At 48.5% G+C, this 23760-nt stretch overlaps 1 protein-coding gene across 5 annotated transcripts; it reads left to right on the forward strand.

The window, feature by feature from the left end:
- The first annotated feature begins 7032 nt into the window (after positions 1-7032).
- On the forward strand, positions 7033-11164 carry LOC119699913 (translation initiation factor IF-2-like). 5 transcript variants are annotated; one of them, XR_005256589.1, is made up of 4 exons: positions 7033-7626; positions 7853-8221; positions 9969-10384; positions 11055-11164. XR_005256589.1 is itself a non-coding variant. In XM_038134050.1 (4 exons), exons 1-3 carry the CDS (start codon positions 7050-7052, stop codon positions 8600-8602), a joined length of 1113 nt encoding a protein of 370 aa, XP_037989978.1. In that variant the 5' UTR covers positions 7033-7049; the 3' UTR covers positions 8603-8612; positions 8899-11158. The 5 variants fall into 5 exon arrangements, 3 of the variants coding, with proteins under 3 accessions (XP_037989978.1, XP_037989977.1, XP_037989979.1); XR_005256588.1 differs by having other exon boundaries at positions 10738-11158; XM_038134050.1 differs by adding an exon at positions 8436-8612 and having other exon boundaries at positions 8899-11158.
- Positions 11165-23760: the final 12596 nt, after the last annotated feature.

Consider the following 23760-nt stretch of genomic DNA (forward strand, 5'->3'; position numbering starts at 1 on the left):
GGCTGACCATTAACCAGAAGTATGTTCCCGTCACAGATAAGATAAACAGGCTGCACTAGCAGCCACTGTCTAGCACAGCCAGAAGAGTGATTTCTACCCACTCTGTCCAGAACTGGCAAGGCCTCTCCAGGATTCGTCTCCAGTGTTAGGTCCTTCAGTTCAGGAGGGATGTGGCAAAAGAGGAGAGGAGCCAGCTGAGACTACAAAAATGGTTAGGAACCTGGAGCACAGTGCCTCTGAGGAGAGTGGGCTGGACTTGTGTTGTCTGGTGAGAAGAAGGCAGAGGGGACATCTCCCAGGAGCCTGTGACTGCTGGAAAGGCAGTGACAGACATGAGAGCAAAACTCCTGCGGCATCAGGCAATGCAGCAGGGATCACAACCATAGAATGCAGCTTGGGAGGTCCAGAAGTAGATCTCAACAACAGGAAGTTTTAGTCTCCTGAAATACAATTAGCCTTTAGATTAAAGTCTCTTCACTTACCCACCCAAAGCACCTTGCCAGAATCAAGGAAAAAAAAAACAAAAGAAAGCAACAAAAACCCAAACAGACCAAACCCCAGATGCACTACTAATTGTATCTCCATCCTAATCACAGCAGAGGAACACAATGCATGAGTCCATCTCAGCTTGCCAAGTTGCAAATGCTTGTCCAATGTAGCATCTGGAAGCAATTTGCAGTAATTTTCTATAAAAATACTTCACTGTCAGATCAACAGCAATGGGAAAGCCTTGAATTAGACCACCCCCCTCCTACCCCACAGATACCTTTTGTATAGACTGAAAGAACTGCTAGGAGCTCTCTTTTTGGTAGAATTTTCCCACATGCTTCTTTGCAGGTAGACATCATTTCAGTTGTTCATCCACTTGGCAAATGTTCTGTCTTCCACACTGTGCCCTTGGAGTAACATTACCAAGTGAGGAAAAATTCTTTTAGCTAGAAGTCTCTTCTCTTCACATGAAAAAGCTAAATCATACCCAGTAGACACATGCAAGTGCTGCAAAGAAATAACACAGAAAATAGTTTATTTTCCACTCCAGTAGATCTCAATAACAACATCTCAAACTCACCAGAAATAAGCTTTAAAGAAATGCTGCAAAGCACATGGGAAAACATACATCCTGCTCTCAAAAAGAGCAGGAAACTGCTTCAGGCAAGATGTACTTCTAAAAATATTGCTGAAGGTGAAAATCCATTTACATTTAATATTACCACATTCGGTTTTGCAGTTTCACAGAATCATTTAGGTTGGAAAAAAACCATTAAGACCATCCAGCCCAAGCATTAACCTAACACTGTCAAGTCCACCACTAAAACATGTTCTTAAGTGCCACATCTACACATCTTTTAAACACCCCAGAGCTGGTGACCCAACCACTTCCCTGAGCAGCCTGCTCCAATGCTTGACAAACCTTTTGGCGAAGTCTTTCTTTACTAAAGAAACTCCTCTCAATACCAAGAGGCTATGACTAAACAAGGATTTGGGGACTCTTATCACATAACACTATTTTACAATACAAAGATTTAAATACTTTTAGGCATCTTCCACCTCTCCTTAAAATGAAACAGAGAAAAGCAGTACCTTAGGACACCCAAAGAAAGTGGAGTGAGCTAACAAATGGCACATGATTTGTTCCATTCGGCAGGCTTCCACTGGATCACTGCCATACTGCTTTGCAAGTGTATCAGGATTTACGTTATGAAGGTTAGGTGTTCATCCTGTTCTGTCTGTGCAGAACTCAACACCACTGACACTTCAGATGCCAGCTGCAAATAATAAAACACCTAAGCATGTCAAGCATCATGACTCTATTCAGTAGCCTGCATCTCCAAATGGAATTTAAACTCCCTAACTTCATAATGTCTAAATGGTATAAATGGGCCCTAACCTAACTCCCAATACATTTCTAATCTAAGGAGTTCTTTTCATTAGTTTAGCAAGGAATATGGATCCAGCTTTTTCAGCCTTGGTATTCTTCCATGGATCAAAGGCAATATCACCTACAAACCCCATTTTGGGTTGCATGAGCCTCCCACCAGTGTGCAAATGAAAAACTTCCCGAGGCAGAAAAAACTTCTCAGGTTGAAAAGGCAATTCTGAAGCGAGCTTTTCCTTTGGAAACTTTAAAAGGTCTGTCCTTTCCCTGTTCCACTGATTCTTAAAGGCTTTCAAACTCAGAAAATGGGAAAATTGACCATTTTTTGCAATCCACTCTTCCTAGTATACAAGGAAGGATTACACTTGGCTTTGAAAGAGGGGAAAGAAAAGAAGACTAACCTGTGTCAGTTCATGATAAGTGGATTGAACAGTCTTACTGGTGGTGCTGGTCATTCATGGTGATGAATTCCCTTCCTCACCTCCAACTTCCCAAGGAAATATTTTGCTTAGGGTGGCCCAACAGAGTAAATAAGACCAGAAAAGGACGGGCCAAGGGAAGGATGATCAGTGCAAACTGACATAAGATTCTCTTGCCATTCTGTGGGGCTGCCTCGCCTTCACCATACTGCCACCACATTCCTGCACTGGATGAGATTGATCAACACTTACTGAAGACCAGTCCTACAGAAGGGGCTTCTTTTGAGCCAAGAAATGAAATAAAGGAGCAGATGGTTTGAAGTGCCCATTTGAAGCAGCCCACTATTAGCTCAACTCTGAGGCAAAATGACAGAGTGAGGGCTGAAAGGAAACACCTAAAAGCAGATCAGGTGGTGAGCTGGATATTCCAATATACAGGAACAGAAAGGAAAATGCACACCACTGTTTTCTGGTCTGAGATCCTTCCTGCCTAGGGGGACTGGTGAAAGCCTGCCAGTCAATCTGCAAGGAAGGCCTATGATTTTAGACAAGTAGACCTCAGCCAAGAAAGATTATTGCTTTATTTGCCTGGCCATGCTTTAAGCTTGCCTAGTTCATCCTTTCCTCTTTCTCCTTTCTGTTGTTATCATGCCTTGTAAAGAATATTTGTGAGTGTGGCCCATGCAACAAACTAATTTCTTGTTAGCTTGCATGCCACTTCCACAGCTTGCAAGACAAGCCACAATAACCTCCACGGGACAAGTAAAGGATTCAGACTTCCCCAGCCTACATAGGATCAGACCATAGAAGTGGAGAATCTTTGGAATAAAGCAAACCTGAAGCTGATGAATGTCACAAACCATCATGACATTTACACAAAATGCCAAGCATGTGAAAGGTGACACTTAACTCTCCATTTCCTGGACAATATCCAGTAGGAGCTGTATGTCTTTTGTGATCTTCAGCTTCTTCCCAATAGAACATTCAAAGTCACAGGGCCAAAGCTTTCGGAAGGCAATGGCAGTGCTGCAGAATAAAGGCAGGTCTTTTACCTGTGACAACCTGAGAAATGAGCAGCAGCTATGCCCCTGCTCACCTTGCAAAACTGCCTGCCAGCTCTTCCATGGGTTATGCAGCCAGGTTCATGCTCCTGTACCTATCCTCACAAACAGCACTATAAAGCCACCAACCCAATGCAGACTGGGAAGTGAAAAATGCATGAGAGCATGGTTTAGCTTGCAGGTTCCCTGTTATTAGTGCTATGAGAGTATGACTCTCCTAACAGTGGGCTGCATGGTTGCAAATTAATTGCTGCTTCTGAACATTTCGTACATCTTCGCAAGCAAAATGCAAAAGAAGAACTAATCTTCGGAGCACTTAACTTAGCACAGATGTTCAGATACACAGAGACAAATTCCTATGAACCCCCTGTTAATTCCCCTTCATCCCCTTTTTCTCCTTCCAAGGATCTGTTTACAGCCCAAATCACTTGGCATCTGCCAGAGCCAGGGTCTCTGATGTATTTCCCAGGAGCTTCTGCATGCTGGGAACTGTCAGTTCTCTTTGACAATGGTGCTGCACTGCACCCTTGTGATGATGAAGGCTAGTCACATGCCAGGCTGTACTGGCCAGAGTGTAACCAGCATGTGAAAGGGCAAGATTAAAGGTCCTCCATCCATCCGGGTACTCAGAACTGACTGGACAAGGCCCTGAGCAACCTGATATAGCTTTGGAGCTAGCCTCACTCCCAGCAGATGACAGGATGAAAGACCTCCAGCAGTCCCTTCTCACCTAAACCCCACTGTGATTCTATGCCAGCCTTTCCAGAACTAGAGATGCTTCTTGGATCAACACTTGCAACACAACAATTTTATCTACAAGTGGAAAGACAAATAACCTACAGTTCTTCTCAAAACATATGAAAATAACAGCAGCTTCTGACCAGTGATGGAGACAGCAAGTATTTGTTGCATATTAGAAAAGCTTGACATTAAAGTAACTCTCATTATTCCTGACACCAAGGCAAATCACACCTCTAAAGTAAGAAATCAAGCTACTTATATTGTTATTAATAGGAAATAATATTTCTTACCATTCCTGTAAAAAATAAATATTGCAACATAGCAAAAAATCCCCTGTGTACTTCATCATCCATGCACATCCATCATCCACAGCATCCATCATCCACATGGGAAAAAATACCTCACTTTTGTCTGAATTTTGTGAATTTCCTATATAGGACTCATCTACACATGGGCTTTGAGGTCTAGAATGAGGTCACAAAATTATTTCCTTATACCCAGCTCATGAAGGAAAACAGATTCCACCTTTTAGGAGAAATGCATCTTCATTTAAAATACTCCTACTGCAAAACGCTTCAACACTGTTCAACACTGAGCTTTATGAGTTTATGTAGTACATTGAAGTTACAAGCAATATTTTATCTGGATTTACCTGGTATGTGGTCCCATTAGACAGAAAAAACCACTCTCATTAGATGTATTTTTGTGATACTTACAAGTTTACTATTATGGTCTAGGATGAGCATAAAGCCACACTGAAGATAATCTTAAGTTAATTAAACCCCATGAAAACTGAAAGACACAAAATGGGTTCACATACTCCACAGTTTTATTTGTTCCCCCACAAAGCTGTTAAAATGTCATTCAGAGCCCTCATCTTTCAGCAATGGATCTTAACCAATGACAACTTCAGCCAATTTACATGCTGAATTTTATGTGAATTTGATTTTGAAGTAACTGCTTTTGATACAAACAAGCCTGTAGAATAAAATAAAGATTTTGCTTAAAATTAAGTAGTGGTTTAGTTTTTTTCCAATTCATGGTGGTGTCTGATAAAAATTTACATTGATTTATCCTCTTAAGTACAGGTGCAAGTTTGCAGAAGTTCCTTTTGCATCTGTGTTTGTGGGTTGAGTGTTAGAAGCCCGATTATGGAGGTTCTCTTAGCCTTCCTGGGAATTTCAAGGAAAGGACATCTCTTCATTTCTCCCTTTGTGTCTTTGTGCAAAAGTTGACAGATCCATCCTCAGCCTGAGAGTGCTTTTGTTCTTTGAATCAGCTCTGCCTTATGGCAGCTGCTTTGCTCACCTCGCCCAGCGAGGTGGGCGAGGCAGATGCATTTTTGCTCCTCTTTTTGCTCCTCCATGCTGGGGCTCCAAAAATAAAAGTAATGTTAACTGTAAAATACATTAATTAACACTAGATTTGCCTATATTCTATTGCTTTTTCCCAAAAAGTTTCTATTAGAAGTCCACACAAAACAAGAATTTAATGTCATCACAGGATACAGCCTATGGGGTAAGGCACAGGAAATAAATGTTTTTAATTTGACTTAATATGAACAGGACTCTAGTGAAAGAATGATCATGACTGAAGCAACATTAGTGATAATTTTGCTTACAGAAAATTACTTCCCACAGGTAATAAAAATATTTGCTTAAATTACTTTTACCATAGCTCCAGAAAACTTTATCAGAGTTCCTGTCTCTTGTGGTGTAAAAGCTGTTTTGGGGAGTGGGTATAAAATCTGCCCAGTGTGTGGATGGAGAAGATATCGCACTGTCTGTACATAATGTTCTCTGCTGGGGAAGATCCTCAATATTAGAAGAAAATACTATGATAGTGCTTTTACATTTTTAATATTTCAGAAAATCTTAATCAGAGAACATTTTTTTGAGGAGATTTATTTTTCCACAGCTGTTCTACCTTTTTGTATCTAAAAAGTAAGCAATCACAACGTTATGGAATATCACGAAAAAAATATTTTGTGCCCCATCGTGGAACTGAGGAAAGATTTAGAAGAAAAACCTGAAATTGCCAGGCTTGACTGGTGCCCCAGTTGCGTTTTTTGAGGGGTGTGTGTAGGTGTCATATTCCCATTATGTCAATATATCATCCATCTCTATCCTCAGAACACCATCCAGCACTGTATCAAAACGTTTCAAGTAATTTTCCTTTGGTACCTTGAGGCAGTTTGTTCCCCTGCCACCCGAACCGGGATGGGGAAAGACACGATCCGTTTGCAGTCACAGCAGAGGGGATTACAGCAAAACCTCTTCATGTCTTCCCAGTATTGCAGATCCAATTGCAGACGCTTGGTGGAGCAGGATATTTACAAGTTGCAATCCACACTTGGTTCTCCGTGTGCATAAAGAACAGCTCACATTGCGGTTGGAAAAGCATATTTTTTTCACTACAACCACTTGTTTCTTTGCCTGCTCTCTGCATAAAGGATGGTAAGAGGACAATGGTACAGGGAGCTCATGTGCCCTTCAGTTCCGTTCTCGCCCACAGCTGAAGAAAGGAAACCAGCATATGCAGCAGCACTGCCTTTAAAATGGACCAAAACAGTAGGTTTAAACTATATATTCAGAAAAAACCTCTTCACTGTGAGGGTGGTGAGGTACTGGAACACCGCTGTCAGGACCTCTGGTTACTTCTCTAATAGGAATTGCTTGGAGTTTTTATTAGTTTGTTTCTGTGTTCCGTTCCTCGGGGCGTGCGGCCGCTCCTCCGCTGGGTTCGCGGAGGCAATGGGCGAACGGCCGCGGGCTCCGGCGGCTCAGCAGCAGCAGCAGCAGCAGCAGCAGCAGCGCTTCTCTCGATCGGTTTTCCGCTCGCTCTCCGTCCCCTTCTCCGTCCAACACTCCCTCCACTCCCGTCCCGTCCTGTCTCGTCCCGCTCCGTCCGTGTTCCGCCTTTCCCAGCCCGGCTCATGCCCAGTCCCGCAAGATGCCCGTGAAGGGGTCGGCCCCCTGCCCGACCATGCCCGGCCCGCCGCGGTCTCGCCTCCGCCAGGCTCCCTTCGGACTGACTGTGGCGCCTCTGCAAGAGTCTCTCGAAGACTTCCTCACCCCAGTTGCGCCGGGGAAACACCGTCCTCTGGCTCCGCCTAGCGCGGGCTCTGGCCCGGCCCCGGCCCCGAACGAAGCCCCTCCCGCGGCTCCGCCCGCAGCCGCCTCGCTGCCGCCCGGCTCCCGCCCCGTCCCCGGCAGCTCCCCCGGAGCTTCCCTGGTCCGAGCCCCGCCGCTCGTCAGCTCGGCCGCCGGCCCCTGGCTGCCTGTGCCCGGGGAGAGAGCGCGGTGCTGCCCGCAAGGGGGGGAGAAGCCTCGCCTGGACCAGCTCTACCGGGAGCGGCGGCTGCGGCAGCGTTTACTCCGGGACCCGACGCACAGACGGCGCCCCGCTAAGAGACGGGGCCGGGTCGGATTAGACGGTGGGGGGAGGCAGGCGGCGGGCGGTGAGCCCAGCCTTGCAGGTGGCCATCAAGCGAGTGTCCCGGGATCGCATCTCGGAGTGGGCGCGGCCGGTGAGTGAGCGGGGCCAGCGGGAGCAGCCGGCGGGCGTGCCGGGCGGGGCTAAGGCGAGGCCGGGCTGGGTGGGAGCCGGGGCGCTGCGAGGGGAGCGGGCGTGCAGTGAGCGGGGGCCGCGCAGCGTCCCGGGCTGGGCAGTGGCGAGCAGCAGCGGGGCCGGGCAGGGGGTGCCGAGGGCGGCGCAGCCCCGGCCCCGCTGACGGCGTCGCGGTGCCCCCGCAGCACAAGGGCGCCCTTGCGCCCCTGGAGCTGGCGCTGCTGTGGATGGTGTCGAGCCCTGGCTTCCGCGGCGTCGTGCGGCTCCTGGACTGGTTCGAGCTGCCCGACGGCTTCGCACCGGTCATGGAGCGTCCGGAGCGCTGTCAGGAGCTCTGGTGCTTCCTGGACGAGCGGGGATTCCTGGCGGACCCGTGGCGTGGGGGCTGCTCGGCCAGGTGCTGGAGGCCGTGCAGCACCGCACCAGCCGCAGCGTCCTGCGCCGTGACATCAAGGCCGAGAACGTCCTCGTCGACCTGGCCACCGGCGAGGCAGAGCTCATCGACTTCGGGTGCGGCACGATCCTCCAGGACGCGTTCCACGCCCGGATGTCAGGTGAACCCAAAGCCAGGGCCCAGCCGGGCAGCGGAGGTTCCCCCCTTTGCTGGCACAGGGGAAAGAGAGAGGGAGGGAGGGGGAATCCCCCTACAGCCGGCTGCGACCAAGTTGCTTTTCGGCAGGGCAGGGGCTGGCTGTTGTGGAACAGGAGCTGGCTGGGAGGGAGAGAGGGAGCAGCATCGGCCTGATGAGCTGTGCCCGTGTCCCATAGGAACACTGGAGTACAGCCCACTGGAGTGGATCCTCTTTGGCTGCTACTGTGGCCAGCCAGCCACCATCTGGTCCCTGGGCATCCTGCTGTATGACCTGGTCTGTGAGCACCTTCCTTTCCACAGTGATGAGGGCATCATCTGGGGCCAGCTCTTCTTCCTGCTCTGAGTGTCTCAAGGTGGGGATGTGCCTTCAAGGTACAGGAGGAAGAAGAGGGTTGGGAGATGGCAGCTGGCACTTAAGCATCCTGCTCTTGCAGCTAGTGAGGAGGGTGATCTCCTGGGCTTAGCTGGAGGAGGTGGCACGTGTGCCTCTGTGCTGCTCTCCTCCAAAAGGGAGGATTGATGGGAAGCTTTGTGTGCAGCTCTGAGCACTCCTAGTGTGTCCTGGGCACCGTTGAATCTGGGAGAGCATGGACAGGAGCCTTATCCTGCTGACCAGCAGTTTCTGGTTTGTCTCCGCAGAGTGCCAGCACCTCATCAGGTGATGTTTATTCATGGAGCCCACAGACAGGCCATCCTTGGAAGACCTTTTTAAGGATTCTTGGCTGCAGGAGCCCCACCTGGCCAAGTAGATAGCAGAGATCCATCCCTCTGCACAGTAGGATCCAGGAGCCCAGCAAGTACCAGCTGCATGCGTCTTGTGGCGCTGGATGAAAACCCCAGAGCTTTTCTCTGTGGCCACAGCACAGAGGAGAGAGGGCAGCCAAGGAGATTCTTCTGCTGGTCCCCGGTGAAGTGTGGAGGGAGAGGCTCAGTGCTCCGTGTCCTCTTGGAGAATCGGTGGCAGTGTGGTGAAGTTGCCACATACTGGAAAAGAGGAAACATCCCCCTGCAGATCAATGGCATTGTGATGTCTCCACAAGCCAAGGCACAGCTGGCGTGTTCTTCCGGAGCACAATGCGGATCTGGGAACACCATCCTCGAGCTGGCTGCTGGCGGGGCAAAGCCGATTGGCTTTGGCTGCGGTCCCTTCCTGGAGGACACAGTCTGTGCCCCGATGAACTCAAGATGAGTCCCCAGCTGGTGGAGGGTCAGGGGGATGCTCGTGCTTCCAGTCATGGCAGGGCTCAGCCTGGCCACACGCCGGATGTTCCGTGCTCGGTGGCGGTGGGGAATATTAATTTTTCCGGTGGTCATCAAGCTGCTTTTTGATGGGACAGGGGACAGATATTGTGGAAGGGGAGCCGGCTCCTGGCCTTGCTGACAGCTTCTGCCAGCCAGCCTGGCACGGGCTGGGGCGGGGGCAGCCAGCCTGACAAAATCATCCATCCGTGTGGATGGGGGGGCAGCAGAGGGGAATGGGTTCTGAAGCCATGGCCCAGCTGCTCTGCTTTGCAGGCCCTTGAGGAAGGGGTGGGTTTATGGGCAGGAAAGGTGGTGTTTTTCCCCACCCGTGGAGCGATTTAATTGTCACATGGAGTGGTCAGACCCTCCCTAGGCCCATGATACGGTGATAACATTTGACACATTTTCTTGTTTCCAGGTCTTCTTTTGAATTTACTTTCATGCAATTGTTGGTTTTTTTTCCCCAGGAAGATTGCACCTTGTGCCCAGACCAGACGGGGTCGCATCTGCACTGTCCATGGAGTGTGTCCTGTGCAAGTGCTGCCCCTGCGGAGGGGCATCCCCTTCAAGAAGGATGAGGATCTCGTGCCGGATCAGCTCCTCTCCTGGAAGCAGGTCTCCAGAGTCGGGTACCTGTCTCCACGTCCTCTCGGTGGCCTCCAGGCCACTGCCCGACCGGCTCGACACGGTCGACTGTGGGGGACACCCTCCCGTGCCAAAGGGTACAGGAGAGCAGCTAGGGTTATTCACCCTAACTTGGAGAAGCAGCTGGCAGACACTGGTGGAGGAAAAAGAGGCCGACTCTTGGCAGGGGTAAATTTGAAGTTTATTCCAGAGCTCAAGAGAGCTCCGACCTTCAAGGGAACCTGCTGCTGAGAGCAAGGTCTGAGCCTTTTTTACAATGTCTTATAAAGGGGGGTGGAAACAGGGGAAGGATACATTGAACAACCAATGGGGAGAACCGCAGGCGTGGAAACTGGGGAGATGAACATGAGGGGTCACAAATCAGGGAAGACCCTGAGGGAGGACCCTGGCCTCTGGCCAATCACTCAACGCCCCCAAGGGAAGATTCGAGAAAGAGGGGATGGGAGGCCAAGTGACTGACAGAGGGCCAGGGAGGGGACTAGAGGATGAATCATCAGGAACAGGGGTGATTGACATGGAGGAGGAGGGAAACAACTTTGGGAAGAACAACTTAAGTGAATGAACGGGGATACATGGAATAAACTATTTCAGAACAAGCCAAAGGCATGAAAAACACAATGCAACAGGTGCCCAGCTCCACTGCTCAGCTGGCAGAAGGGCTTTGGGCAGATGGCAGTGGGCACATGGGCATCCTGCTCTTGCAGCTGCTGAGGAGGTTGCTGTGCTGTGCTGAAGTGGACGAGGTGGAACATGGCCTGCCACGCTGCTCTCCTCTAAAAACAGAGAATGGGTTGGGAGGTTTGGGCTCTGAGCAGAGCCAGCAGCCTGGCCTGGGCACAGGCTGTGGTGGGACAGCAGGGACAGGAGCCTTCTGTGACTGACTGTGGCTCTCTGGTTTCTCTTCCCAGGCTGCCAGCAGCTCATGCCATGGAAATGGCACCACTTGGCCTGCTGGTCTGGGAGGTCTGGAGGGCAGAGGGTGTTGATTTGCTGTCAAAAATAAATTGTTTTGTTGCTGTCATCATCGGAGTGTTTCTTTCATCCTTTTCCGAGCTTTTGTCCTCTCTTCCTCCAGGGTAATCCTTTTGTGTCCTTTCTCAGCCATAGATAGCATTTGGCGGGTGGGTAAAGTGATGTAAAAAATTTGACAACAGCTCCTGTTACAGGCCCCCGGACACAAATGCTGGCCCTTTTCTATGGGAAACAAAACTCACCCCCCAGTTTCCTGATGTCAGTTTGCAGGAGGCATTTGGTACTCCCAGTGCAGCCCAAGTTGTAGGTGGTGGCAGATGGTGTCTGGGAGACATCCTGTGCTGTTCAGAATTTGAGAAGGTGGCAGCCCACTCAGGGCCACAGCCCCCTGGATACAAACGCTGGCCCTTTTCGGTGTCAAAAAAAGCTGCTCCCCCCAGTGTGTTGATGCCAGTTTGGAGGAAGCATTTGGCACTCTGAGAGCAGCCTGAGTTCTTGGTGGTGGCAGCATTGGTCTGGGAGAAATCCCGTGCCATTGGGAATTTTAGCAGGCAGGAGTCCACTTGGTGTCACAGGCCCCTGGGTGGGGCGCAGGCCTCTGGACATGAACGCCAGCCCTTTTCCGTGGGAAAGAAAACTCAACCTCCCCTGTTTCCTGATGTCAGTTGCAGGAGGCGTTTGGCACTGCCAGGGCAGCCTGAGTTGTAGGTGGTGGCAGGTTGGGTCTGGGAGGCATTGTGTGCTGTTTGGAATTTTAGGAGTGCACTTGGCTCCTTGTCTCCTCATTGTGTATGGCATGCACAGGAGCCCAGAGCTCCTGCAGAAAGCATCACAGCACTCAGTGGGAGCAAACTTGTATCCAGTGCTCACACAGAGCTGTGGAGTTCAGCACTGCCCCTCATTGAAATGAGGAACTGTTCCAGCTCTTTTAGAAGGAGCCAAGGAGGTTTGGTCTTCAGATCAGCTCCTTCCCGGCTCTTGATTTGCTGCCCTGGGTGAGCTGCTGCTTGTGGCAACACTTGTTTCCCAGCTGACAGCCCTGCTCTGCTGGCCAGCAGCCATTGCAGGAGCTTGTGCTAGTGACATTGGACCTTTCAGATCTTTCTAAGGAAAGCTCAGGGCAGAACTCGTCCAAAGAGCATTGCCTGGGCGAAGGTTTTAACATTAAGACTTTTCCTCTGTGCTTCTTGCCTTGAACAGGAAATATGAGGAAGCCAGTTTGGTGCTCCAGAAATTCCTCAAAACAGTCGATTAAACCATAACAGAACATGATTTGGGATGTGTGATCTCTCTTTAGTTCATTTTGCAGAAAGCTACAGTGAGCTGTGTGTCCTGCCACCAAGAACTTAGAGAAGTGGGGAGAGATGGAGTCAGCAGCGCAAGGATCTGCATTGTGATTCTCCCACAGGCCTGAGGACACGGCCCCCTTCCACTGGGCCACGGCTTTTTACCCTCCATCAAAGCTTTGTGCTTCAGATTGTGGTGGTGAATGGCCCCGGCCTTGTCCGGCCACACGGTGATCTGGGAAGCGCTTGTCAGGCCTCGGCCTTGCTGAACAGCCCCTGGGCTCAGCTCCTCTTGAGCTTTCAGAGACACGGAGTGCTCCCAGGAACTTGTGCTGTCTAACCAGCTCCTGGGCTCTTCTGGGAACAGCCTTGGAAACCACTTGTCTTGCCTGAACGGCATGACATCCTTCTTCTCCTCCCACTTTCAACGCCAGGCTGCTGACGCACCGTGCGGCCATGACGAAGCATTTTGCGGCTCAGGCCCACTCTCTTGTGGCCCATAAACAGAGCTCCAAAAGGAGGCCTTGGGTTCCTGCTGGACCACAGTGGCTGCCAGCAGCAACCTCCCTCTGAGTGGGGCCTCTCAGAGGCAGCGAGCTCTCAAGTGTGCTGCACTGGCAGGGTGAGCGATCAACAATGGATCCTGGGCCAATAGCCCCGCTCCTGGAGGCTCCAGTTTGACCACTGTTAAGCGTGAGTGCTGTTAAGCTTTTAGGCCGTATTCCTTTTAATCCTTGTCCTTTCTGTCCTTTTCTCAAATGCACGTAAACACGCACACACTGAGAGAGAGATAGTTCTCAGTACATTTCTTGTTTGATAGACTGTATTTTGTTGGTTGCTTTTTTATCCTTGTTGTGCCTTAACCGACTAGTAAGTAATAGTGTGAATGCTGCCATTGAATTGTGTTGAGCTGTTGCTCAGTATTCAATCTGGTTTTTACTGAACCTTGCCTGGGATTTTTTAGGCAATCTCAGATGCTTGTTTGTAACAAGCCTTGGGAGCATGAGGTGCAGGGTTGGCACTAGAAAGCAGTCATTCCAAAGAGATGAGAGATGAGAGTCATTCCAAAGGGATGAGTTTACCTTTCCATTTTATTACTCTTCTATTTATTTCACGCTAATAAGCCAAGCCAAGCTTTTCCTTGGAGGCAGAATGTGTGTGGGATGCACTACAGTATTATCCCAGAGCTCTGGTCTGAGTGGCACTCAGGCTAGAGTGTAAATAGATTTGAGGAACCCTTGTCACTTGTTATTGGCCTCGCAGGCCACTCATCCTTCTGCAAAGAAGTTGCAAAGAACACAGCTGGACTGCTGTCCTGGGTAAATATACCTACAGATGACTTTTCCAAAGCAGTGCATCTTTTCCCTGTGAAATACACAACCTCTTCTTACCGATGAAATTGTGATTGAAGACACCTGTGAGCCAGATCTGAGTGAGATTGCAAAGGAGCAAAGCTTTGCCATTTGGGCACACTTCTCTTGGTTTCTTTGCTCAGGCCTTTGCTGAGCACAGAACACATCTAGGTAGAAACCTTTTGACCGTACAGGATATTTTGTATCCGTTGTCCCCCAAATATGTGAACAGGTGGCCCCGTTTTAATGCCAAGTAACAAAGAGCAGCACAAATGACAGAAAGAAACCGTGGCAAAAGAGGAAGAGGAGAGGCCCAATGATAAAAGGATAAGGTGAGACACAGACACATGGAATGAGCTGCATTCCAATAACCTCCAGGCTAGACAGGTCCTGGTCTCACATTCTCCTTTTGGTTTATTTGAATTTATTCATTTATTTAACTTTTTAAAATAATATAATAAAATATATACAATTAAAAATATGGTATCAAAATTTAAAGATACCTTCAAAACACATTTATTCAAAACTACATCTAAAGACCAGAACATATGTACATCTGCAACTATGAAGACTAACACAGAAATCCTATTCTTCAATCATTCTTCAGGCAGGCAGCAGCTTCTTTCTTCTTTCTTGGTGGAAAGAGAGCTCTTCTGGAAGGAAGGCAAGGACTTTGTGGGTAAGAGAACATCAGAAGTGTCCAGAGAAAACTTCTTGGTAAGAGTGTAGCCAGTCAGGTCTGCAAAGCAGAGACACTAAGTTTAACACAGGCTGCGATGCAAACCTAAAGCAGCTTAAGCTACATGTTTCATGGGACACATTTCCTGCCAACTTCGAAATGCCTACACAGGCAAACATGCTCCTGCTGGCAGACACTTGGAGCAGGCCATGGGGAAAACCCTGAGCCACTTCCCCAGAGCTCCCACAGGAACAGCCGGGCCTCTGGGCTGCCCTGGGACTGCAGGCAGCCCAGAGCCCTGTGCTCTCCAGGAATGCCTCAGCTGCACATGCACCCTCCTGCTCCTCTCCCTGCCCCACAGCTGAGCAGCCCTACAGCTGCACGGGGCACTGGCAGCAGCACAGCTCCTTGCAGGGGACACATGCGGGTCACAGCTGTTCCCTGGCAATGTGCACAGCCTCTGGGCTGCCACAAGATCCTTCCTCCCAATAGAGAGAGGCCCATCTCCCACCTTACCTCTGTGTGTCTGAGACTTGCTTGGTCTTCACCTTGTCCTCAGTCTGGAGTTCCTTCAGGCCCCCCATGTCATGACTAGGAAGGGTGATGGAGAGAGCGGGGCCAGATGCACACCCTTCCTGAGTGTTTTGTCATTTTTGGCACAGCTCAGAAGCCACATCTGGAGGTGTCCAACTTGGTCAGTTTTCTGGAGAACATCAAACCTTCAGTAGCCCAAAAGGCTGGAGAGGTTGTCCTGCACGTGTGGAGGCTTGCTGGCAGCACACTTCATCAGCTTGGTGCCCATCGCCTCGCAGAGGGCGCAGGCAAGCTTGGTGACCACAGCGCAGACGTTGGCGCTTCGGACAGGCAGCGCCTTGTTCTCCAGGCAGGACCAGAGCACGGGCAGGGCGTAGCGCTGGACCACTTCAGGGTTCCTGGCATAAACCCATTCCACAAGCACTGCCGGCAGAGAGACACAGCTTCTTAACCACCAACCTCAATGTAAACAAGGATCTGCCTCTGGTTTTGCTTCTTGCAAGCCTCTCTGGCCAAGATCAGTGAAATAGCACACAGAGCCCCATGACCCAGCAATGGGCAAAGCAGCTGATCATCCTTGAAACACAACCACCAGCCCCTCAGGACTCATTTCTCCAAGCAGAGCCTTGTACCTGTGGCAGGCTTGGTACCTTTACTAAGTCATTTCACAATCTGTTTCTGCATGAACAATGAATGAAATGTCAAATTCCTTTTCACTTCCATTAAGAAGTTGTCTAAACCCACACAGAAGATTTGGAAATGCACCCTAGAGAGGCAATGGAGAGATTTCTAATAAAAGGAATCATTCTAGTTTTGTAATTTTGATGTAAAGGGCCAAAGGTCTCATCTGGCTCTTCCCTTTGCTCAGTGGCACACAGCAAAGGGCACTATTAAAACACCCTTCAAAACTCCAGCCCACCAGAGATGGCTGCTGCTTGACAGCTGGCAGAGAAACATCAGTGGCTAGCTGCTGTCTTTGGCTGAATGCTTTTGTGGCTTCCAACCAAGAGCTGTTTCAAACCTCAAGGTGTCTTAGAGAATTACCCAGACGCCATTGCCCTGGCATTTGAGCATCTCCACATTTGACTGGCATTTCCCCTCCCAGTGTGAATGGCATTTTTCCTTGCAATGTGCACTGAAATAGGGGCATAGAGAGAGAAGAAGGCTACACAGGGGACTGAAATTTAGCCAGAACACCAGTGTTTTCTCACACTGTCTCTGCAATCTGCTCTCTGCTCATTTTCTGAACTGAACTATAGCAAACACAGACAAAATTGACTGCCAACAGGCTCCGTGCATGGTAGATGTGGCTGAGAGATCAAAACCTGAAATGCTCCAAAGATCATTCTTATTTTCTGATCAGGCAAAATGTTATGTAGTAGCCATTTACTATTCTGTGGTGGAAGAGACTTTGTTTCCTCTATGCTGTTCATCCACCAGCAGTCATCAACATTCCAACAGCTCCTGAAAGGCCCCAAAACCAATTCTGCTAAGCAGCAAAAGGGTATTGGTACCCCTTTGAAAATGGGACTTCATTTGAATTTAAAGGCAATAAAGACTTTGGTCACTATGGAACTTGAGAAGAGAAAGAGCCATCTGTTCCCACTAAACCTCAGAGAGAACATCTGCTCTTTCCAAAGTAGTCCTTTTTTATTCTTAATTCCATTCATTGAAAAAGAGATCCAAACAACTGCAAAACTAAACTCCCTATTCCGGGAAATCTACTTTCTTCAAATGTTCTTTAGAGAGTCTTTTCCATTCCCAATAGCTGAACATGCCCTTTTGAGATTCCTAATGAAGACACAAAGCATATTAAACCTTGCATTTCAAGATATTGGCATAATTAGCAGTGGATTTAGCCCCAGTTAAAGCGCAAGGCTATCAATTGTCATCTCTACTAACTATTGAGATTATCATTTTTCCATTCCTTGGCTACTGCTGACATAGCAAGCTCCTCTGAGGAATCAATTATCAGCTGCATTTGTAGCCTTTTGGACAGCGCAGACACAGGACGACACTGTTTGCACACCCTGAAATGCTCAGCCCAATGCCACTTGGACAGCACAGGCAAGGAGCCTCAGCACTCTGCTTCTGCCCCTCTGCCCCCAAGGGCTGCCTTGCACTAAATCCGTGCAAGGATGAGTGTGATACACTCTAACAGAGTATCTGATAGAGTGTGATATACTCTGTGTGGGGAGTTGGGACCTAAGCCGTGACCCCCAGGCTCTGCACGGTTCAGCCTCAAAACTCTCCAAGAGCAAAACAAGAATTCTCTGAGAATAAAAGAAACTGATCCCCTGAAACAGCATTTGCCTCCATTTTTCCTTAAGGATCACAGATGTCCCTGAGCTCCCAAGAGAGGAGCCAGCTGGGGTATTTTTAGCCCCTCCCTCTCCTGGAGGTGGCTTCTGAGACGCCCCAGGGAGAGCTCAGCCCCGAGGCCGAGCGCTGCCCCCATCTCAGATGCTGCACAGCTCTGCAGCAGCCCGGGAAAGCCTGCCAAATACACCTGCCTTGGCTATTGGGCAGGAGGGACAAGCTCAGCACCTCCTGATGTGGAGGAGCTCCTCTGAGTGTCTGTTCACAGGCATCCCCTGGAAATACTCCCTCAGAGACCTCTTGGCTTAGAAGGGGAGGCCATACCTGTGATCCACTCCGTGACATCCAGCAGAGCTTGGCCACTCAGTTGGCTCCATTGGTGGCTGAGCTCTTTCATCAGTGATACTTTATCTACAAGGGAAACACACGTTTCTGCTCACTCTTCTGAGGGCATTGGAGAAAGGACAGTGGGGAGGAGGGAAAGGGCAGGGGCAAGCCCATTTTATAAAACAAAGAGAATTTCTGCTGATTTTTGAATCCTTTTCATCTTTCCTTCCAGCCTACTTGACAGGGTTTAAAATTCCAAAAGAAAAGCTCTCCTTTCACATTTGGAAATCCAAAGTTGTCTGCTCTACCAGGAGCTAGGTTCAAACATTTCCCATCAGGGACCTCAAGAGTTCAGTCACATGGAAGCAGTGAAAAGGTTTGGCATCCCAGAGGAAAAAGGAAGAAGCCCATCCTTGGGACACAAGAAGGCACTGAGTCAGGCAGTTTGTGAGTTTACAAAGCAGCTGAGGTGGGGAAAGTGGAAACTCCCCTTGAAGACCTGCCTCTCAGCCTCTTCAACACTCCATTTTTCAGGCATTTTCAGAGCTGACATCAATCTGTATGGCAAAGGAATTTACAGCAGCCCTTGCCTAGGCAGGTATTTGCTATTGCCATCTTGCCCCATGCAAAACAACATGTGGAACAAGGCATCATTGACAGCTGGATTTAAACCTGTTTTTTAGAAATAAATGAATTTGGTGAATCCTAAGTTCCCCTTTGAAAAAAGAAGACAAAGAAGAAAGGTGGAAAAGAGGCAGCCAATGCCTAAAATGTAGAGCCTTCCAGGTGGCTGCTCTGCAGAAGCTCTGAGGGGCCGGAGTCCCTTCATGCCAACAGCAAAGCTGTTTGTTTGGGAAGTCAGACAGGGCCCAAACAAACTCCAAAACCCCTTTGCCTTTGAACTGTAGCAAAGCTGTAGTCCAGGGCTTCTCTTCAGACAAGCAGCACAGAGCCAAGGGCTCCTGGAACTTTTGGGAAATGCTGCAGCACATTCCAGCCTGTTGGGGACTGGTGCATAAGGACTGCACCTGCGCAGCTCCTGGTGGGGGTCAGCTGCAGCGTTCCACAGACAGCAGCTCAGGCACAACAACCAACAACAACCATGGCACTCAGCCTTCTCTCGTGTCGGAGAGACAGAGACACAGCTGAGGAGAGTCCATGCCAGGGCTCAGCCTTACCTAAATGAGCAATGGATTCTTCCAGTGCCTTCACAGCTGCGGCATGAACCCCGGGATCCTTGGAGTTTAGGTTCTTTGTTATTCCCTCAACCAAACGGATCATCACCGGGTTCAGGGCATCTTCCAGGAGGCCTATGATTTCTGCCAGCACGTCCAGCGCCTTCTGCTTCACTTTCTTGTGGCTGTCATTTATTCTCAGGACAAAATAATCAAAAATCTGGGAAGAGAACAAAGAACATGAAAGCTGGATTAAAATATGACCTTGTTTGAAGAGGGGATGTAGCACTCAGCAATGTAAAAGATGAAAGAGATCCTTTCTGTGAGGTCAGCCCTTGCTTGAACAATTTCACCATTCTCCTGTGGGCCACTCACTGGAATGGTTGCGCAACCTGATGCTGCTTGAAAGATTTTCTCCTGTTCTAAGAGGTTTGGCTGGGGACAGAAAAGTTCCTATGATATTTCTCTCCACCTGTAAATCATGAAATCCCTTCCATTTAGTAATGCAAAAGTCTACCTTTGCTTTACAACTACGGAAGCAGATGTTTACAATGACGATTTTTCTATGCAGTTGCCTTAAGTATTGAGGGCAATTCTGATTTTGCCAAAACTGTGGCTGGAGGAGATCTAAGTTTTATTTTGTCTATCTCAGAACCTGTGTCTGCAGAAGGGCAGGGCTCTGATCAACTCTTCCAGGATCCAGACACTTTCTCTAACTAACAGGTAGGCTTCTGAAATGTAATGTGCTGTACAGCTCTCATTAGAGCACATTCTGTCCCTTGACAGCCCCAGTATCAGGCTGTGTGATATTCTGGAAAAAGGGAAAAAGCAGCTACTGGGAGGAGAAAGGGTGGGTCTATCCTTAGCTGTTTTCTTCCTTTTCCAAAGAGAAAAATAGGCCTCCCAACAATGATGAGCACCGTCTTTAGCGAGAGGAATAGGGACAAGGACGAGTAGCCAGAGTTGTGGTTGTGCAAGACAAGATGGAGTTTACAGAGGTATTCTTAAAAAAACCGCTGGGTTTGAACCAACACAGCCTGATACTTCTCTTCCCCATGCAAACCCATCTTTGGTCTAGAGAATAACTGCCATGCTTTCAGTGGCTGGATTCCCTTCACTTCACCCAGCTGGGAGGAGGAGACAGCAGCAGTTACACCAGCAGAAAATTCTGCCATCATCCGATCAACAGCATCAATGGGCGCCTGCCAGACAAATACAGCTGGACTGAAATATCTTGTCCTGAAGCCTGGAGATGAATTACATTTGTCTGGGTAAGGGGGACCAGCCTGTCCCAAACAGCCAGCATGTAGTGCCAAGACACACTGAATCCACTTTACATCTGCAGGCTTGGGAAAGGAGCTAAAGGAAAGGAACAATGAAGTTATCCTACGTACTTGGACAATGTTGGTGGAGATCAGCTGGGGGCTGCTTTTACACAGGTCTAGGAGGAGTGCCACTCCTTCCATCCGTGTCTGAAACCCCTTGGCTTCCAGGAGATGGTAAAGCTTCTGGAGCGGCTCCATTTCTACCACAGCAGGAGGTAACGGGACCTGGGCTTTTGGACGGTGTGGGAGGCGCACATCAGAGGTAGATTTCATCCTGGAAAACAAAGCCCAATTAGGACCTGTTGCTGATAATACCTTGTGTTAATTGTGAGCAAAATATCTTGAGGAGCTTTCCTAATGAGGTGATTTCAAGCTAGAAAATCATGAGACTCTGAAGAACAACGTGGACCTCGTGACAATCATTACGGGAGACAATCTGCAAGTAACATTCTCCCCACTGCTCATTCAGGAAAAACCAAGGGTAAGATGCATCTGATCTAGCTTCAGATGGCTTCCAAGGCACACATTGCTTTGTGGGGAAAGAGAGACACTACGTCCAAGTTTAAATGCCACCTCATATGGGGCGTGTGTGTCTTATAATAAGGAAACTCATCACTCTGGACAAGTGTCTCTACAACCAGGCATGACAATCTGGAAAAGTAGCTCAGATGCATCTGGGTAGATGAACAGGGGCATCTCTGAATAATCCAGAAAATCAGTAACAGGGATTGAAACAGAAGCCAGACATGCCAGAACTACACTCACATTTTGTTTGCTTCCCTAGAGACCAGTAGCACAGCTTAACAAAACCACTGGCAATAATCCTCGTGGATCAACCTGTCTCTTCCATGAGCATGGGAAGATGCTAGCCATGCTCCTGAGGCATGTGGTCACTTTCCTGCCACCACTGAGCATGACAGAGCTACATAAATCCCTGCTGGTATCAGAGGAGCAAGTAGCTCTGCCAGTGGCATGAAGAGACAGCAAGGACCAAATTCCTGTCTTAAATGCTGATTGCAGCACAGGGGGAAATAAACCAAACACGCTGTCTATCAAGCAAACTGCATGAAGGACAGGAATACAAAGACAAGAAGTCCACACTGAGACACCTGTTGACCAAAGTTGCTCAAGAGTTGCCTTGCTCCTTAGTACTCAAACTTGGTACTGTTTGAGGCTAAGAAAACCATGATTCAGCCAGGCCAAACCACATGGATGGGAACTGCATCTTTGTGGAATGGCACCTTACTTCTAGACTAGGACTTCTCATCAAAACATCCATCTGGAAAAGACTCCACTCAGATTAAAAAAAAAAAAACAACCCTGATTGAGTTTACTCGTCCCAAGTCAGGCAGCAGCGACTTTGCCCTCTCCTAGCCTCCACAACACTGCCCTTGCACTGGATCGTCTGAGCTGCAACCAATGGGTGTCTTTTTGTTGCCCAATTTTTGTGGAAAGCCCTCCAGAGAAGTTGTGTTCAACACAATGCAGAAGTAGACATTTTTTATCCCAGAGCATTTGTAGGGAAAGGAAACAATCTCTGGCACTGGTCATCTCTGCCAGAAAGATTTTCCTGAGGACGAGGCATGTAAAGCTCATCATGTGCTTGGCCACATGTAACAGAAGTGCTCCGTACCGTTTGCTCGAAGGCAATGTGGCCTGGGGCTTCTTTGGGCCATCGTTCCTCTTCTCCACCGGCTCCTTGACAGGTGGGCGTTCACCCTTCTGCTTTTCCATCCCCTACAAAGACATAGAGAAAGCCCATCAATCTTCAGAATCTAAAATAGGAAATTCCCTCTTTAAAACACAAGTTAGAACCAGGATCAATGCTACCAAGGCTTAGGGAAACATTTCCTAACTTACAGAAGGAAACAAACCAGAGATCCAGTAATGCCAACGCTTTGTTTTCAATAGCCCAAGGCAGGTTATGGCTGCTACCACACTGAGTGGCAGTCTAAATCCCAAATTCAATAGTCCTGAGCATAAATGGGAATAATGCCAACTGGTAGGCAAGGAGTGTTCTTAAAGCAAGCAGTAGAAAAATCTGGCCTCTTTGGGGGTTGGCCCATTGTTTTGGAAGTTCATTTGGTTCAACACTCACTCTCCCTGTACCTGCACAAAGGCACACTCCCTCATATAATGTCGACCATAAAAAAAAAAAAAATCCTGCTCCAAACAAACAAGCAAAGAATTTTCCAATGGATGCTGCTGAATTCACCAAGCTTCTTCCAACTCCACAGGGCTTGACAGCAGGGCAGCATTCCCAAACGGCAGACAGTAATTGTAGTAACTAGGATTGACTTGGACATCTTTTGTATATTTGGAAATTCCCTTGGCACTACTACTACTACTTCCAGTGTCTTTTTCAAAGATTCTGTTATCTTCAGACTCTGTTATCTTCTATTCTCACTTCATTGCTTTACTGGGGGCAGAGTCGGGAGAGTGTGGTGGGGGCTTACTCTTAAATGTAAACCCATTTGCTCCTCTTTGCCTTTCTTCTCTGTGACCGATATTCAAAATCTTCCAAACCCCACTTTTTCCCTAATAATATCAGTTCCTCTGTGGTCTGCAGATGAACAGGCTGAGGATTAACAGCTCATTCCCAGGAGCCAAATGATTCAGCAGAAGAGGAATGAGATAAAGACACATTGGGTATGTTTGATCTCGTAGTAGCAGTGGCAATACTTGCACAAAGGTGACATTTCTCCTGCCAAGCACTTACTTTCTTCTTAATTCTTGTCAGAATATCTTCCAGGCCACGGGTGGAAAGAGATCGTTCCAGAAGCATTTTAAAGTTTGGATGACTCAGCAGCATCTTCACCATCTCCTGTCCATAATGCCTAAGGAAGGATGGAAGGAAGGACAGGAGAAGGAAGGGAGGAAGGGAGGTAGGGAGGGAGGCAGGAAGGAAGGAAACGAAAGAAAAGTGAACAAAGGAAGAGTGTTAACACAAGAGGCTGATGCCTTAAACTCATCAGGTGCAATCCTTGCACGAGAAGGCATTACCTACTCAGCAAAGAGGGAGATTTACCTCCACTTGACACTGCACAGTGCTGTCAGCTGAACACAAGAGGCAAGAGGAGAATGTGGGGCCACAGAAAAATACCATTTCACTCTGAAACTGTGGGTGTTCCCAGGGAACAAGCAAAACACATTTGCTTTGTTGTCAGAGCCTATTAGCAGTGTCTTGCTGCCACTGCACAATAATTTGCCTTTCTTTAACTGGCAGGGAAGCCAGGATAAAACACCTCCTGCATCCCACTGATTATTCTGTACTATATGTAGGCACAGGGGCAGCTGGTTGCTCTGGTGTTCTTGGCAGCTATTAATGGGAATTTCATCATCAGCGTAAGGGGATTTTGGTGGCTTGGGGTGATTTTGCCACAGGGAAACCACAGTTTACTTCAAGAAGAAATTTGGAGGCCACTGAGTCACAGAGAACAGCATTGGAGAAATCTGCAGAAGGGGTTTCAGAAATGTATTCAGAAAGACTGAATACATTGGCTAAAGACCCCTGAAATATTTCCAGGAAAGTCTGAAGTTAATGAGAAACAGATGTTTGGGATCCTTCAGTGATGAACATTAGCCAACACTTTGGCTTTCTCTTGTGCAACCTAAGGCAAATCCAAACTGTTGGACTGGCTAATC

The sequence above is a fragment of the Motacilla alba genome, chromosome 3, assembly GCF_015832195.1.
Source record: "Motacilla alba alba isolate MOTALB_02 chromosome 3, Motacilla_alba_V1.0_pri, whole genome shotgun sequence".
Lineage (NCBI taxonomy): Eukaryota > Metazoa > Chordata > Aves > Passeriformes > Motacillidae > Motacilla > Motacilla alba.